This window comes from Nannobrachium achirus (assembly GCF_963921795.1).
Source record: "Nannobrachium achirus genome assembly, chromosome: 15".
Taxonomy (NCBI): domain Eukaryota; kingdom Metazoa; phylum Chordata; class Actinopteri; order Myctophiformes; family Myctophidae; genus Nannobrachium; species Nannobrachium achirus.
The window spans coordinates 19,428,859-19,448,260 of record NC_137822.1 but is presented as its reverse complement, the minus strand read 5'-3'; the positions used below and the strand labels follow the sequence as shown (position 1 = coordinate 19,448,260).

Sequence of the window (19,402 nt, the reverse complement as noted above, 5' to 3'; positions counted from 1 at the left end):
TATAGTGGCATGGTCATGATGGACCTCCAGAAGGCATTTGACACCGTAAATCATTCTATTCTGATTGAGAAACTAAAAGCCATCGGTCTTGACAGCGCAGCAGTGAGTTGGATGCAATCTTACCTGGTGGGGAGGGAACAGGTGGTGGAGATTAACGGTACCCTGTCCCCCCCCCTCCCAGTAAGCTGTGGTGTTCCTCAAGGTAGCATACTGGGACCTCTGTTGTTCTTAATATACGTGAACGACATGGCATCTGCTTGTGACTGCAACCTGTTCCTGTTCGCGGATGACTCGGCTCTCCTAGTCTCGGGCAAGGACCACTTGCAGGTTGAAAAGACACTTAACTCTGAACTAAGTAAGATCTGCACATGGCTTAATGACAACAAATTATCAATTCACCTGGGAAAAACTGAGTCCATCCTCTTTGGATCAAATCATAACCTCAAAAAAGTCGATAACTTCACAATCAAAGTGGGTGACAAGGTCATAACACGAAAAAACGAAATCTCTTACTTAGGATGTATCCTTGAAGCTAATCTTTCCAGTGAAAAGATGACTTCTAAAGTAATAAATAAAATCAACCAACGAACTTGTTTCCTACAGAGGATCGCCCCAATGGTCAATTTCAACACACTGAAGACCATAGCTGGTGCAATAATCCAGCCCCTCTTTGACTACGGAGTCCACGTATGGTATCGTGACGCCCCACAAGCCCTGAAAACTAAACTCCAAACAGCCCAAAATAAACTAATTAGGGTCCTACTTCACCTTCCCTATCAGACTCACCTCACCGCTACTCACCAGTTAAGAGTGGGGTGGCTCAGAGTAGATGACAGAGTACAGCAACTTGCAATGGGCCTGGTGTACAAGATACACTACACCACTATGATACCCAAGTACCTGTCAAAATACTTTATAAACATTAAGGATGTCCATAATTACAACACCAGAGGCAGCGCCACAGATCACTTTCAACCCAGAGTCAAAACCAACAAAGGGTCAAACTCTTTTTTCTGCTATACCACCAAAATGTGGAAAGCCTTACCGAAGGTCATAAAGGAGTGTGGATCACTAGCATCCTTTAAAATTGCCCTGAAGAATCACTTACAGGCAGCAGCCATTCGCAACTGGTAAAAAACTAACCTAGCCCAACCCTACCCTCCCCTGCCCCTTCTTACTGTTTATTTAGACTTAGGCCTACTGTTTTTTTTTTGTTTTTCTTTACATATCTACTGCATAGTACTGTGTTCTATTTGTCTGTCATTCAATGTTATATGAGATACTTCAATGGTTTCCAGTGGAAATAAGCTTAGTCTTTTCATGGATCTCCTTTTAGTAGACCTTGTACCAGTGAACTGTACCGTCATGAAACTGTACCTTTTCCTATGCAAACTTCTAATAAAGTCTTCAATCAATCAATCAATGGTATCGCGACGCCCCAGCTGCCTTAAAGTTAAAGCTCCAAACAGCCCAAAACAAACTAATTAGGGTTGTGCTTGGTCTCCCTCCTCAGACCCACCTTACCGATCATCACCACGAAAGCGTGGGGTGGCTCAAAGTAGCTGACAGAGTACAGCATCTTGCAATGGGCCTGGTGTACAAGATACACTACACCTCCAAGATTCCCATGTACCTGACAAACTACTTCTTAAAGGTCAAGGATGTTCACGATCACAACACCAGAGGCAGCTCCACTAATCATCAACGTAGATTTAACACTAAACAAGGCTCTAACTCGTTCTCCTGCTATACCATCAACATGTGGAACGCCCTTCCACAAGCCCTAAAGGAGAGCAAATCCCTAGCCTCCTTCAAAATTGGTATGAAAAGTCACCTTCAGACAGCTGCTACCCGTGACTTGTAAATAGACTAAGCCCCCATGCCCCCCCCCCTTTTCTTTTTTTCTGCCTTTGTATTTGATGTTATGCTTTTGAAACTGATATTATCCTAGATAAAGTACTATGTTCTATCCGTCTGTCTTTCAATGTTATATGAGATACTTAAAGTGTGGTTCCTGTGGAAATAAGCCTCGGCTTTCTAGGATCTCCTTTTAGTTGACCTTGTACCAGTGATTTGTACTGTCATGAAACTGTACTTTTTTCTATTGCAAACTTCTAATAAATTCTTCAATCAATCAATCAATGCTTATAGAAGGGGAAAAAATCCTTGAATGGACATTGCATATTGATAATGTTAATGATATTGATGATGGTTTATCCGAGTCACACATTTTTACCTGATTATTTATCTTCATCTCTCACAATAATCAAGACAAAATAGCATGATTTCCCTATGAGCTTTTCATTTTTTTTTCTTTTGGAAAGATACTATATTTTTTATAAAGAGAAATAAAGACCAAATGGGGTTGAATTTCTATTCTACTCAAAATGTCCCCAATGAGCTTCCCTTTAAGATTATTATATAGCCTATATTTAATCGCAAATGATAGTGGAAATGCCTCCAAAAGCCTATGTTGCATATGATAGGCTGCAGTGCTACCAGCTGAGGAGAACCCATTGCACAAAATGCATTTCAGTGCACGTCCTACTTGTAAACCTCTATAGCAGGGCGATTCTGCGCGTCCCCGTGACTCTCTCTCTCGCCACCATAGAAAACAAAGATATCTGAACGGCTTCCATTACAACCAGGAGGAGTGCAGACTTCAGGAATACACGAATTCAAGCCCCGGACGGATGACCAAAAACACGTCTGAATATGGATTTACAGCGGCTGTAGCGTCGTTACAAACCTGAAGCCTTCTTGGCTTAGAGGGTGACGGGGCAAAGGAGGGCATTAGGCGAAACCCGACGAGAAAATAACTAGTTTTTTCCTCCGGGGTTTTCGCTTTGTCTTATTAGCCACCTAACGTTAGCAAACCATCATTGCCATTTTTTTTTAGTAAATCGCACAGGCTAGTGATCACTAGCTGGGACCCCGCGGCCGGGATGATGCATCGACATGTTGTTATCTAACAGTGACTACTAGGACGTTGGCTTTCTTTCTTTCTTTTTGTAAAGAAAAGAGGAAAATATCTCCCGAGGAGGAGGATCTGCGAGCTACCCCAGCAGCCCCACAGTGTTGTCGGCAGAGCGACATGGCGGAGCAGGGCTACTCGTCCTGGTGAGTGTGGATCAGTGCAGCAGAGAAGCAAGCGTCGTACGACGGCTCGCAGCTACCACAGCCTCCGCTGCTGCTGCTTGCTAGCAGACAGTGGTGGAGAGTAACTACTGAGTACATTTTCTTATAGCAGTGTTTCTCTAAATTCAAAGGTCTCCCTTTAACTCTGAACAGTGTACAAATGGAACCAAATGGACCCGTCAGGGTCCATTTGGTACACTGTACACTGTCAGAGTTACAGACTTGTGTGGGTCAATTTTTAGACCCCCAATCCATAATAAAGAAACCCACAGAAACCCTAGAATAGACGTTGAGAACCACTGACTAATAAATAGTACAATTTCGAGGCATTATGAACTACTTGAGTATTTCCCATTTCCAACTATTCTACTTCTACTTCACTACATCTCAGTCTCAGAGGCAGATATTGTATTTGTTTTTCTTTTTACTAATCTACAAAGACGTAGTTACTTTGCAGATACACATTATAACGTTATAAAACATACACAAGCCACTTGTAGACCATTATTTTATACCGTGGCTATTTGAAAATAGCCGATCAACAAGCTCACATCGCGAGCTTGTAGATCTGCTATCTTCATTTTAGCAGATCTACACAATTTTGTGCTTTTACTTTTGGTACTTCAAGTACATTTTGGTGCCAACACTTTCATACTTTTTTTACGCAAATCCATTTGTAATTCCGGACTTTTGCTTGTAACAGAATACATTTCTATATAACAGTATTGATACTTTTACTGAAGTAAAATATGTGAGCATATTTTTCCCACCACTGCTATCAGAGCTGCTTGCTCTGTGGCATGGATGTTGACCTCCCAGTTCACACACCATTACATAGTCCGTTCTGTTGTGCACATTAATTAATTTGGATGTACCTATCATTTGTATCTAGCCTATTATACATAGTTTTTCAATGATTCGCCAGCGGCACTGATATTGCAACTGCGAGCTGCTAAGTTGTGTTGTTGGCTAGGAGGTAGCAAGCCAGGCAGCTACCGAGCAAGCAAGCTAGTATTTAAAATGCTTCGTTGCTCGATCAAAAACATTTGACGTGTTTTCTATCAGAGAAAAGTGTCGACGTGAGTGGCGTCTACAGTCGTTTCGGTTAAAGAGAATGCATTTTTGGTCGAGGGATGAGGTTTAAACAAGAGGGACCGTCCTAGCTAGCAGCTGATGCTGTGCTCTGCTCCGACCAAAGCGTCGCGCAAATAAAATAGCATATAGAAACGCATATTCGCATTGTGAGCTTGTGGATCGGCTGTTGTCGGCGAGCGACAACGCCACGCAACACAATATATTAAAGGGACTGTGATCAAACGCTGGGTACAGTGGGCAGCTTGCTAACCGAGTTAACCCACCGGTTAACTAGTAAGTCAGTGACTGTCATCTCTTCCTTGCTGACAAGTGGTCATTTTGGGACATTATAGATTTTGTTTACATGGCAACGTTTAAAGGGTTACTTACAGTAAGCTATTAGATCAGTACCAAATCATGCACCGTTAACAAACTAAGCTAATTAGTTCGCGTATTGTTAGCTTTCGTCGTCGCCCAACTTGCACACAATAACAAAGCCTTCAAAGACCGTGCCAGATTAGCTGGATGATAATAGCACAATCATGTTCGATATGTCAGTTCTAGCTGCACGCTTTAATACTGGCTATCATTTACTATTAATTCATGCTGACAGTTAATTCTTGTGACAAACCATTTTGCTGCTTTGCAGGATAACGTTACCTTCATGCCATGGCTAGGTATGCTTGATCAGCTGTTCAGGGTTAGTTAAGGCCTAGCGAGCTAGTAGTAAGGCCATGTTGAAGAAAAGCAATGTGTAGTGTACACAATTTCATTGAATTCTATGGCCATCTATGGTCTGTGGTCTTTATAGTCAAAATAGCGTAAGTAGATGTTTTAGGGTAATTCACAGTTTACACTTTCACAAGAAAGTCAATTAATTTGTCAATATCCCAAATCTTTGATTTTCAAATTGGCATCCATGGCTGTTCATTTTATTTAGGCAATTATCACTTTTGCTTAGAGTATGCCTATGCATGGCATACAAACTTGACTATTGACTATTATGTTAAAAGCCATTAGGATATCACTGCAAAGTCTCCAGTTGAGTTACTTATTTTGTGTACTGTGTTAACATTCTAATCAATGTTAGAAATAAGAATCCTATTGTGGCAGGCATCTATTCACAGTAACTAACACTATCCTTATCCATTCAGGATAATATCAATTAAGTTGACCTTTTGAATTTATCCTAAGGCTGTCTGTTGCCAAGTTAAGGGGAAACCTGGGGATATTTAGGATTTTAGTTTTTTATTAATATGTTTAAGTGACATGTTGAAGCATACCACCTGTGCGAGGTGATTAAGCATTTGTAAATCCTAGTGTCTCTTGTGAACTGTGAGCATAGGCTATGCATTCTGAGATTAAAGATCGGCTGTTTTCAGAGAAGACATTTGGTGTTACTGCCGGGAAATCGACCGTGTCATCAATCACCACAACCAAAACTGTATTTCAGAGTAGATGGCACCAGCAGCATTGCTTTGGAGGAGTAGTATTCATTAGCCCTCTGGAAGAACAGGGCAATTATGATGTTGTCATTGACTGTTAAAAATATATAATTTTGTTCTAAATAACGACAGGATGACAAACTAGACATGCAGCACTGTAGCTAATGTTCTGGAGTGGACACTTTATTTTATATTGTGTAAATATCCATAGACATTTATATCCTGAAATACCACTCAATACGTTTGTTTACAAACACTTTGATCTGGCCAATGCTGGTGGACCTAGTATAGAGCCTAGGGGACTCCTCCAAGCTCTATACACTACAAAGGTTAGGGTTTAAGTGGTTAAGCCTGTTGATAGATATCTGTACTAGACATACAAGTTTTTGGAAAACGACTTTTAAGTGACCGTAAAAAGGCAACTGCTTAGTTATTAGTTTGATGTAGTGGTAGTTGGCAGCAGAGAAACCATTATCCCTAGTAATCAAACAAAGTAGTGGTCAAAATGCTGGCTTTGTAATGTTCGTTCACCGGTGCTCAAAGAAGTCTTGACATAGTATATGGACAGGTCCACAGTTCGCATATAAAGGAAAGTAGTAAGGAAACTGAGGATATTATAATATATATATTTTTTTGCTGGGCCAGATTTTTGTATCTTGTGGGTTATGATAAACATTGCAGTTTGTTAAATGTGAGTTTTACATACCATAATCATAGTATGATAATGTGTACAACTGACTGAACTAAACTACTCATAGAGTGGGTACAACTGGTATTGCACAGCCGATCTGGGCATGCGTTCCGAATGGACTATTTTGCGCTATTTCAAAAAGATGAAACATGAAAAAAAATAGTGGAGGTACTTTTGTGGCCTACTGCCAGTGTGCACAATAAACCAGGACCTGATCTGTCCAGTGGTTTGCAAGATTAGCTCCAGACACCCAAACATACAGACATACACACATACACAGACAGAGCCTCTAAAAGACGCAGAGCCTCCTGCAGAGCCACAGCGTAAAAGTCTGAATAAGATGGGGTTGTTGTCGGTTCCATCATGTTAAACAATGCACATGATGCACAACAATATTACATTTATTCACATTACCTGTAAATTGGCTTGGTGTATCATCACCCGTTTGAAGGCTAAGGGCCGAAACAACGAAATGTGTGTGCATCACAGAATTCTTGCTTTTACTTTCAGTATCCATGTTAACAGATTGGTAATACCATTTTCGTTCTCCATGTGACGCTCGCAGAAAGCAGCACAATAGACAGTAAAAACTATCATATTAATATCATATCAGCATTACTTCTACAAATTCTCAATCATTTCAATGCCTATAGCAACAGAATATTCATAGATAAAAAAGTTGAATGTTTCAGATTACTTTTCATAGTTAATGTGGAAACATTTCATCCTAGAATATGAGCAAGTAGCTCCTTGAAGATAGAAAATATTTAATTTGTAGGCTTAATGCATTTTGCATTCATAGCATATAATAATGCTATGAATCCAGTGGTTAGTCTATTACTATCATGGTTGTGTAGGGCTATAATTTCAGTTTGTTACGGCAAACAACACCTTCATCCCTGGTAGTACAATAGGAAACGGCATCTGCCTCATGTGGTCAAGTTAATCCTGGATATGGGTACAACTATCGATTATCTTATTAGCAATTCTATTGATTCTTTTTCGATTAAAGGGATATTTCACTTAAAAAAAAACTTTAGGTCGGTTTTATCGTCTACTCCGGCTTTTGGGAGCATTCGGGACCACAAGGTTTTTCAGTTGCTTGATTCAGTTTTTAGATATTTGATACTCATTTTATCAGACTCAAACTCTATTTTAATCATGTTGGGTTAATTGAAAACACCCGTCCTTTATACTTTTTTGTGCGTCAAAATTGCAGATCTACAAGCTCAATTGCATGATGCATTGGGAGCTATTTTTGTTATTTTAGAAAATGTATTTAAGGAGGAAGGCGAAGGAGAGTCCAGGAGTAGCTCTTGTAGTGTTTCCCCTAGGATGGAGTTGTAATTGTGGTCGGCTGGGCTCCTCATGCACGTGCACGGAGCACAAGTTTCTATGGTTTATTGTTTTTACTTAAATGTAACGATAACGACACCTTCCCTTTCTCTCCACACTCTGTGAAGACAAATCAAATGGCCTTAACATAACATTGGCACACACAGAGTGGCTATGCCACAGAAACGCCAGAACCAGTGGTGTGCGGTCGAGTGCAGGCGCTCGTGAGCGATCGCAGATTGAAATATGTATGCGGTAAGGCTGGGCATTATATCGAATAAAAAATCGATATCGAGGTATCAACATGCAAGGTACAGTATACATATCGACGATTGAAATGAGGTATTGGTGTATGTGTCAAATTAATTAACAGACACACTATGCATGTAAATGCATGTGAAAAATGCATGTGTGTCTTATCTGTAACCAGGTGTGGTTATTTCAATAAGACCTACCTAACCCTTCTATGTGTACTGTGCAGTGTGCATGCATGGATATGCTATTCTTTATCTGGGTTAGGCAGGCAGTGGACCTAAAGCAGTAAACATTAAAAACTATATAATGCAATTGTTTTTACTAATATCGTGAGTAATATCGAAATCGAGGTATTCATCAACGTTATCGAATATCGAAGGTTTTCCTAATACCGCCCAGCCTTAGTATGCTGTATTCATTAACAACAGCTGAAGTCCTAAAGTTTATGTCCGTCTATCAGTCATTGTTTCGGTTACACAGCACCATCGGTCGCTTTCATTTTTCTCCCAAATGAAGTCAGTGACAGTCGGTCGGTTTCTAAACTTTCTACACCCCCCACTCCATCTCCACCGCTCCTCATTGTAGGCAACCGACGATTCGGACGGAGAATCGGATATTTCTACAGCGTGGAATTCACTGTGCACGTTACAAAACAACTTCTAGGGAGCAGGCGCTGCAGCCTCGCTAATAAGACCTACATTGGTCTACGCTACTGACACCATTGTGACCCATAGAAAGCTGTTACCATAGGGGGGAGCCGTTTTACTGGTGGCCCAATTATACTTTGTCGCACGGCGGTGTGTGACGCATCTAGAAGCTCACGAATCGCCTCATAAAAATATATAATTTCCCTAAAAATCAAGCTGTGGCATCCAAAATCCAAGGAGCGGCGGGCCGCCTCAGTAAAATGAATATAGGGAAACACTGTCTTGGACATGTTGGATGTGCCGCGGTGGATTCGAACCCATAGACTTCACGACACGTGGTGGGCACTGGTGCAGGTACCGTACCCCTGCGTCACCTGAGCCCACTCATGTTGTGTATTTATTTATTTTCACAACTGTTCACACAACTCATAGACGTTTTTTTTAACCGTTGCTAGCGAGGCTTTTAGACTCAAAAGGCCCTGACAGCAAGCTGACATGTATTAACTTAACCGCAGCTATGGTGCGGTTCAGATTGCGTTGCATCGGGTCACGTTTCTGGTAATAGTTGCACTAGATTCTAGTGACTAGAACACATGAAACAGACTACAGCTGACAGTTGGCTGATAACTCCATACCCGGAGGTGGCAGCAGTCAGTATCATGGCATGTGTAGCAGAGACGAGCTCCAAAGCAGTGATGACACGGGCCGTTTCACAATGCCATGCAAAGGACAGACTTGCTTCGTTGGGAAGAATGTACTTGTCAAGAAATTTGTGTAGAACTGTCACGACAAGTGTTAATATTATTGGCTAATAAACGTCTGGGCGAATACATGAATGAAGGAGATCATTTTAACAAATTAAATTAAAACCGATGTAATCCAGCTGGGTGATGGGGTTTCCCTGTCATTTCTGTCTAACTTTAGTTTATATTTTCAGTAGCGGCAATCAAAGTACAAAGCATACTACTGGGGTTGACACTAAGGTCTCAGAGGCACCTGCCCGACAGGCAAGTACAGGTCACGTTCTACCTGCCCAAAGGTGATGCCCACTTGCCCGAAAAGGTAAATCTTCCATTATAAAATGATAGGTACGATTTTAATTACCACTCAATTTAACATTTATTTCTTTACTTTCTGGGGCTGTGCGATAAAAAGTTTCATACCTCAATACCTCCAAATCCAAATATAATGTAGGTATGATTGAATGTGTCTATGGTTTCACACTTATAAAACACACATTATAGGTTAACAATGCTCTTATTTTACATTCCACAGACCAGAAGACAGTGCACTCTGGCCACATTCAGGTGTTAAGACACAATAAACAGATATCTGGTTGTGTTTAAAGACTGTTGCATCCCCTCTCAAATGAGCACTTGCCTGGTCGGGCAACCTGAAGGCAAACTCCACCTGCCCGAAAGTTTTATTTACCTGCCAGGGGCAGGTGGGCAAGCCTTAGTGTCAATGCCTGTACTACATTGCCAAGAAAAATGAACACTAGATTATATTCCACAATGGATATTTTAAAGCACAACGGAGATGGCAGTCTTGTCAATGCATTTAACTCATTTGAGCTCTTCCTCCCACTCTGGTGTTGATTCAACATGCTAGTTAAGGTGATCGCTGATCGCAGAGCCATCTATGTGAGAGTTGCGTCATGCAGGGTCAGAAAACAGTCGTCCATGACTCCACGTGGTTCATTCATGTAACTCAAAATGGTGACAAATGCCCATAGACTTCCATGCATTCCGTAAACATCCAGGTCAGCACTTTGTCACTATTCCCCAATAGAAGTCTACATGGAAGACCTGGCCTGATGAAGTGAATGGAGGTGGCATAACTCTCCAATAGATGGCTCCTAGTGATAGGTCCCTACTGATGGTTGACTACCACCAACTGCACAGGAAACAATGCAAAAACTATGGATGTTTTTCTTTATTAACGAGAGAGTTGTTTGATTAGGTTTTTCATAGGGCTGTGCCTGTGACATTATGGAATTATTCCTAACTCAATAAAAAAACAACGTATCATGCTGGGTCTGCGGTTTAACCCACGGAATGCATCACTTAACTTAAGCGTGGTATTGTTGTGGATAATTGTCCCAACCCTGGTTTTTCACAGAAGGGGAAAGGGAGAGTGAACATGCATCAGAAACCTGTGCGTCATCTGTGCCCATTTACAGTTGGTGCCAACATGATGATGGGTATTACACTTTAAATGTCTGATTAGTGAGTTTCCCTGCATCAATGCAGAATCAAAGAATAAAAAAGAATTGAGTACGCTCTAGTTGCTACCACACTTATGTTGGTAGTGCCTATTCACGTTGGATAAATCGGTGCCAAATTTGGGTGCCTTGAGAGCGTGTAATCTTTTTAATTAAATAAAACCTGGGTAAGTTGGCAGTAATGTTCATCACTACTTTTCTTTCAATTTACACCAACATTTTGGCACGAAAAGGAACACATGTTTTAACGTTACGTGACATTAGATCCAACATCACAGTTGAACTAGTCACTAGTTTTGCACATTTTGGCACAATAGGCCTTTGCAATTGGTCTAAATTGTCTAGTTATTTTAGAATCTCTTTTATTCACTTACTTGACCATCTTGTTTTACATTTTGATTTTTTTTTTGTACATTTCCAAAAGGTTAGAGTTAAGGAGGTATTGAGAGGATGTTTATCGTTGCCAACTATTGCATTTTTTGGCTCCTTTGTTGTGTTTGCACCCAGATGATATTGTACAACCATGGTTTGCAGGGAACGACATGTTTGTTTTCAAATATATACCATAGCCTTTTATATGCACCTCAAAGCTTGGAGTCCTGACTAAATTCAAAATCTTGGTACACCAGCTCCAGCATTAGCCTATTAAGGCTAATGTAGAGATGATATCGATATGTGTTTGAGACAGCGGAACTTTCCAGTGAAATATTTGTTAGTCAAAACAAAGCAGTGCAGTCCTGTCCTCGTAATCCCCTAACGTACTAACTAGCATGACAATGACCACTATCCATATGCTGCAGGATACACTTGACTTGACTGGAGTTAAAAGCAAAGATTCCACAATTTCCAAAAATGTCTCTCAGATGAGCTCTAGGATTGGACAATTCCTGAGACTATTAGCCTAATGACAGAATGACAGTCCTAGCTATAGCTGTACAAACACAGTTAATATTTCAGTGTTCAACAGCTATTATTGTTTATGTTTCCTTTGGGTAATGGTTGGACTGGTGTGGTGTCTTGTGTCCAGAAAATAAAGGATTACCTAATTTTAAGCATTCTGTGGAAAACCCTTTTTTTTTTCTTTCTGTGATTGACTCATGCGATTCATGGGGAATTTCAGCCATGTGAACTTTGTGTGAAGTATGATGAAAACCAGTCAGCAATTTTATAAAATCATTAGACTGTGGCCATAATCCTTGGACATGTACAGTGGCCATGATCCTTGACCTGGCTTGAACATGTACTTTATGTAGCATTTTACATCCTGACATTGGTCAAATAGTCATGGAATTGGAAATAGCCTGACACTTCTAAGTGTGTTAAACTCCACCTGAAAAAAGGTCAAGCTAATTATCAATTTAATGGGAACAATGAAAATGCAGTTTGAGTCACATTCTAGATGACCTCAAGCTGATCTCTTTAAATGTATCTGCATTTGATTTAATCAGAATACAGTGGAGGGAGATTGTGTTTGTTTGTCTTCTGCTCAACCAACTGACAACTTTAAAAAATCTGGTCTTCGAAGTAGCCTGGTGATGTAGTCCATTGTGGTCAAGTTATGCACTGGCTTGAAGGAGGAGGGTTTTGGAATTGTGTTATTGAAACCTAGTCTGTCAGTGAACAAGGACGTCTTATGGCACTTTGGGCTGCCCTCCAGCCCTCAACAGTCCGTGATTGTATTTTGTTTTAAAATGTTCCATTCATTTATCTCACCCATGTTTGACAGTCTTATGTGAGCAGAATTCAGTGGAACCCATTCGGCACTTGAATATGAATAAGATCTATGCTGTTTGAAACAATTTATGTAGTTCTGTTGACAGCAAAGAAGTGATGACATCAAGTTTAATTCAAACTAGTCTGAGGCTGTCCATTTCTTAAATGTCTTCTTTTTATCACTAGTCTTAAGTAGTCTAAGTAGAATAGATCTTTAATCCATTTTAAGATGGGAGCTGCAAAGCAAAGTGTCCAAGATTCTGTAATTTAAAAAGATATGGGCTTGGTTGTAGGTGTTCTTTTTGACCTAGATCTTTTGGGTCAAGGATAAATAGCCCCATTGTGTTTTGATACATCTGTAAAGATGATTCCTGCAGAGTCTGTTTCCCAGTCATTAGTAACATGCCTGTATGGGACACGCAAGACCAGGCCACAGTTGGGAGATGCAGCATTGTCCCGGTGTCCTGTTTCATTGGTGAACTACATGTTACTCCTCCCCTCATAGACACCCTGCAGTCATTTCTGTACTATTGACTGAAGGAAAGACAGGAGATTCCCTCTCATTCATTATTCTCAGTCCTACAATGAAACTTCAAAATTCCTGTGTTGGCGGAGCAAAAGAAGAAAACATTAATATGTGGTCGGACATTGCAGATAAGCTTAAGGCTATGATTCAAGAAATCACTATATAGTGGTAACAGCCTAGCACAGGCATGCACTATTGTACATTCCGTGTTGGTCCGGGGAAAGGGGGTGGGTGGGTTTTCTTTTCCTTTTCTTGTTTTACTATTGTTTGTGTTGTTTGTCTGTTAATTGCATTTTTCTTTTGATTATGGAAAATAAAAATATTTGATAACAAAAAAAAAAAAAAAATTCCTGTGTTGGAGGTGAGTTGGGATTAGTCTCGCGTAGCCAGACAACTATTCCACAATCTCCGAATACTATATAGAGTCTGGAACTACAGCTCCTGAACAGCGAGTAACGGAAACTGGCATTTCTGTTCAAGAAAATATATTTTAAAATGACATTTCTGCTAAGCAGCAAGCTAAACATGCTTAGATGATTTTTATTTATATAATGATAAATGTGCGCGATGTGAGACGGAAACGGAAGTTAGGAGGAGGCTTCCGCTTTAACCGGTTACTCATCGTTCTTCTTCCGTTATCCCAGACTGTATGATGGGAGCATTTGCAAATTGCGGAGACAACAGTCTGGCCACGAGAGACTACGTTGGGATGAAACGTCACTAGAGCAAAATCAAAAGCCAGACTGGAAACCGGGTTCCCTACAGTTGAGCAGAAATGTGAAACATAACAATCCTTATGTTTTGCAGACTACACACACATGTTAATGATATGCTTTAGAATCCACACGTTTTCGTGCCAAGGACCCCAAAATTGATATATATATTTGGCCGCTGACCCCCATCTGAAAATGTTTAGTGCCAGGGACCCCAGAAGAAAAGATTTGTGTTAAAAACAATTCAACTCCCCAAGGACCCCCATTTTGAGAACAACTGCTTAGGATATCCAGCTGAAATAGTGTGTGACTAGCTGGTTTGTATCAATCACTAGGTGTCAAGGATAATGTAATTATATTTGACACGTTGATGTTGGGAGAGTGTAAATTCGTGTCAAACGTGCAATGCAGCAGCTCATGGCCTTTGTCTATGCAGCGGCCGTGTGCTGTGGTGGCATGCTTTATTCTGAGTTGATGCGTGATAACAAAGGTGTGCAAATTACACTGCATTGTGTGCCTACTTAAGACTTCAGGGTGTAATTTAGGGCGTTAAAATGTAGACTAAGTGTAGCTTTAATGCCCGTCGATAGCACGAGCAACGATCAAGAAGACGGAACTGTTATTTGGAGCGGGGTCCTCTTAACCCCAGACCACATTCCACACCCATGACTGGAGTCTGGAGAAGCAGATGAGAGAGAGGTCAGGAGGACTAGGGTCAAACCTACCACTTTCTCAAGCGGAGACGACACTTAACAATACTTGTCTCCAGAAAGCAAGGTGCCAGTGTGATGTGGCTGCATAGCCACTGTATGCTTATTTGACCGAATTCCCAAGGGCTCTATACTAATCCCCAACTCTCCCTCCTGTTTTTGCTCTACACTAAAGAGTCATTCACACCGGGCAAGATAAAGATAAAAAATATTGTTCTCAATTGAAGTGGATGGGGGTGGAAGGGGTATCAAGTGGATAGTCAGCCCTGAAACCATCTTTGTTAGTTGTATAGTTGTAGTTTATGGAAAACTATGCAAGAAGGATGATTACTTCATCCTTTTTTTTACACTGATCTGTTCACTATAATTATTATTATGATCATTATTATTAGAAGTGCTGGACCTTCAGGTTAAAACTGTCATTATCAAGAGAAATAGAGTAGTGTCAAACATTCAACTGTTAGCGAGGTGTCAGACAGCCTAGCTGTTGTCTTTGACTGATAGATGGACCAATAGATGGACCAAAGAGAGTGTATGTATTAGTAGATCTCAGCCTGCTACCTACTACAGTACAGTACTAAATAGCATTCACTGCCATTTGTGTGATAAAACACTTGGGTTGAGACATAAAGTTGCTATCCAATTATATCGTAGGTAATTCACTCTTGTGAAAAATACACTTTGGCATGCAGTGACCCTGGTATTAAAGCTGTATTAAAACGCTTGTTCTGTTGGGGTTCAGCCAGTGGATAAGGAACAAAAAGCAGCACCAGTCTCAACAGAGGACGGTGTTGTGTAATGTGTATACAAAAAAGCACAGATGAATATTCCAAAGCTGTAGTGCACCATAGACGGCAGAGGTCGGCATGCAGGAGATCCCACATATCCCAGAACCCAGATCTCCACCGCAAGACTGAAGGAGAGAAGAGAATGATTTTAGGGAGAGCAAAAGGAAGCAATAGGGGATCTATAGCTCGGCGTAGTTCTTCTAATCACTCTTGTCCACTAAATGAACCTGAGGGAAAGAGTTGTTTTCCTTGAATTTCTGTAGCTTTTCTCAGACCCAGAGATAATAAAAATTACAGGTAGTCTGAAAGAGAAAGAAGGCCTAAAAGCCACCTTGATTTTCAGAGTGAGAATTACATTTCATTAAGCCAATGTGTGCAATTGTAGTTTTTATCATTTAGCCTACCGATTACTTGCTGTGTGGACCTGCATTTCAAACTTTGAATGGGTCATGTTTTGAAACTTTTCTTTGTGTCACGAATGTTTACTTTATAATTTGATAGTATGCAGTGGAGAAAGACGGTTCCAGGTCATGGCCTGTAACAAAGGCCATGGCCTGGATTTGTAGTTGCCAGGATATAGGATGCTTGAATGAGTGCATGTGTGTGAATTTGTGTCTCTTCACGATCATACGATTATGGTAACTAGGGCTGTCACCATTATGACATTTTACATGGCGATTAATTGTCACTCAAATAATTGCGATTAACGATTTAATTGTGTTTTTGTCGTTGACAATTACATTTCTGTTTGGCTTGTAGGCTTTGAAGTTGCACTCGGCAGATATGACACATAACCCAAACATACAAAGAAATTACAGACATATTTGACAACTTAACACTTAAAAAAAGAACATTGAAAGTGGAAATAGACGATCTACAAGCTCAGATCTGCTATTTCCACTATTCTTTTTAAATGTTTGAAAATATATGAACATTTTTCAACATGTAAACGATTATGAATGATTATGTCAAAATAATTGTGATTATGTCAAAAGTTGGACTATTATGTAATTATTTTGACAGTTCTAATGTTAACAATATGAAAGTTGGCTTTCATTAGGCTATAAAGTGACCTGATTCTCATACTTGAGCAGAATGTATTGCTAGCGTCTTGTAAAGAATAGGGCTGACTTTTAATTCTTTTAAATTTCGTTTTTGCATATTATAACTTCTGACTTTTCTTAACTCAGACCTTCTTTTGATTAATTGCTGTTTCCATGTATTATTATGGTCTGACATTTGGTCCATAAATCCTTTACTGTCTCTTCAGTATTTACTGTAGATACAGTATAGACGTAACAATTTAACTGTGAGGAGAGAAAAAAAAAACAGTAATGTAATCATTTAGCTGGGGACCCCCTATAACACCCTCAAGTACCCCTGGGTGTCCTGTCCCCAGACCGCACATTGAGAACCACAAGTACACAAGCACACTGACTCACAAATTGGTACGTATGCACGTCTGCTTACACACACACACACACACACACACACACACACACACACACACACACACACACACACACACACACACACACTTTGTTTGCACTGTTGTCTGGACAACCGTGAATGATACAACTCCCATTGTCTGTTTTGTAGTAGGATAGGATAACACTTTGTCTTTTATTAATCTCCCAAGGGAGAAATTCAGGGTGTTAAAGCAGCCCAGGATAAGATGTAATAACTTTTTGGGGGCTAGTGAACATGACCTTTGAGCAAGTAGAATTGTGCTTTTGAAAGATACTCCAGTGTCAACCCCTACAGGAAGTAGAACTGCCCATATTACGTATTCAGCAAAGTACACAAAGTATTACGTTATTTGTTACTATATCAGACTGAAGACAATATCATTGTTGTGACACTAATGCCTCCCAAGATAGTTTAAGCTAATGTTACGTTTTCGAATATTTACTGTATAAAAATGTTATATCTGATTGGATTCAAAAGCACTGATTACTTATAATGTGCTGTTTTTACTGTTGCTACACTTAAAAGGTAAAATAACAAGTGTGAAAACATACACCTATTCAATCATGTAGGTATTTGGATTTCTAAGTATTGAGGTACAGTATAACATTTTTATCGCACAGCCCCAGAAAGTAAAGAAATAAGTGTTAAATTGAGCGGTAATTAAAATCTTACATATCATTTTATAACGGACGATTTACTTTTCGGGCAAGTGGGCATGACCTTTGGGCAGGTAGAACATGACCTGTACTTGCCCAACGGGCAAGTGCCTCTGACACAGGATTCCCACGGTCATGAAATTCCTGGAAATATTTTGAAATTAGAAAAATATTTTTCCAGTATTGGAAAATGTTTTGAATTGATCAAGGGTCCTGGAAGGTCTTGGAAAAAATAGCTATGCATTGTCTTTGGTTATTGATTTTTTTAATACCTCTGAAATGACAAATTAAACATTGGCCAAATTGTCAAATATTAGAGGCAGAAATTGTGAAACCGTGTTATACAAAATTCCTCAACTCCTTGTCTCCTAGTGCTCGTCAGGGTGCCGGGGTCCCCAGTTCAAATATGTTTATATCGGGGGTCACGGCCTGAAAATGTTGAGAACCACTGGCATATACACTACCTGTCTTTGGGCATTGTGCATAGGAGTAAGCGACTCGTTATTGAGCTGAATTATTGTTATATAGTCCTGGAAATCGGGTTAAATATTCTGGAAAAGTTTTGGAAATTAATTGGTAAAGATGTGTGGGAACCCTGTCTGAGACCTTAGTGTCAACCCCTGATCGTATGCATTGTCTCAGTCACCTGAGTCGACCTGACAGAGAGAGCTTGTTACAATGATGTCTAAATTACAATAAAGATGGCAGCGTATCTACTATCTAGTGTCCAATCAGCTGCGCCGTCTGTCTCCCGGTCTGCTTACAGCCGTTTGCACAGTTGTCTGGACAGCCATGGATGATCAAACTCTTTAGAACAGGGGTGTTAAACGTTTTCAGGCCATGGACCCCTTAGTTGAGAGAGAGTTGAAGCAGGGACCCCCACAACCTGTTCATAGATTCCATATAGTGTAATCGTTTGACAGCGCAATCGTCAGTGTATTTTGGATTCATGTCAATTTGTGTTTTCAGATATTTAACCACTTGAGCCGTCAATACTTAATAAACTTGACCTTTCACTCTGACTCTGTACTTAGTCTGCTCTTTTTCCACTCTACACCAAACGTCTTTGCTGGAAATTGCCGATCTACAGCGAGGCGTTGTGAGCTTGTCGATCTCAGAATGCAGAGCTTGTAGATCTCAGAATATGGACACTAGGGTTCAATTTCTTAACATAAAAAGGATAGGAAGGTTTGGAGGACCCCCTTGCCTTTAGTAACTCTGAGGACCCCCTAGGGGTTGAAGACCCCTGCTGTAGAAGGACAGGATAGGATAACAACTTAATCTGCTAAAAATACTGTAACCATTGCTTCAAATAACTTTATTGACATTGTCAACCAGTTGGTGTCCTGACTCCTACCCGACACACCAGGGTCAAACTTTCTCAATGGCCGAGTACGGAGACCACCTCCAACCACTGAAGATGTGCCGTTGTATTTTATAGAGAGGGTATGCGCAATGCACATGCATAAAGTGAATGGCAAAATGAGTTTAACGTTGTTTAGCGTTGTTTAATGCAATCAGATAGGACATTTCTGTTTGGATGTATTGGGCTGTCAAGGCCAGAAAGTAGTTTTTTGCCACTCAATAGGCGTTCTCGCATAACCTCCGGGTATGATGAGGATGTCATGCGCACATACCCTCTATTAACATACGCTGCCGTACTGAAAGTCCTGGGTTGTAGCTTCAACATTAAGTAAGCTAACCTTCAGGTGAAGGAGGATCCCTCAGACATGTACAGCAGAGCAGACGTTGCAACAGTAAAGATGCCCAGGGTTCCCACGGTCATGAAATTCCTGGAAATATTTTGAAATTAGAAAAATATTTTTCCAGTACTGGAAAAGTTTTGGAATTGATCAAGGGTCCTGGAAGGTCCGGGAAAAAATAGCTATGCATTGTCTTTGGTTATTGATTTTGTTAATACCTCTGAAATGACAAATTAAACATTGGCCAAATTGTCAAATATTAGAACCAGAAATTGTGAAGATAGCAGATCTACATGCTCACAACGCGAGGCGTT

At 40.3% G+C, this 19,402-nt stretch overlaps 1 protein-coding gene across 1 annotated transcript in view; it reads left to right on the top strand.

The window, feature by feature from the left end:
• The first annotated feature begins 2,656 nt into the window (after positions 1 to 2,656).
• sppl3 (signal peptide peptidase 3) overlaps positions 2,657 to 19,402 on the top strand; it is a 50,275-nt gene continuing 33,529 nt past the window's right edge. Inside the window, exon 1 of the mRNA XM_080742962.1 lies at positions 2,657 to 3,120. Coding sequence (XP_080599088.1) covers positions 3,095 to 3,120 — 26 coding nt within the window. The 5' untranslated portion in view covers positions 2,657 to 3,094. The remainder of the gene's footprint in view (positions 3,121 to 19,402) is intronic.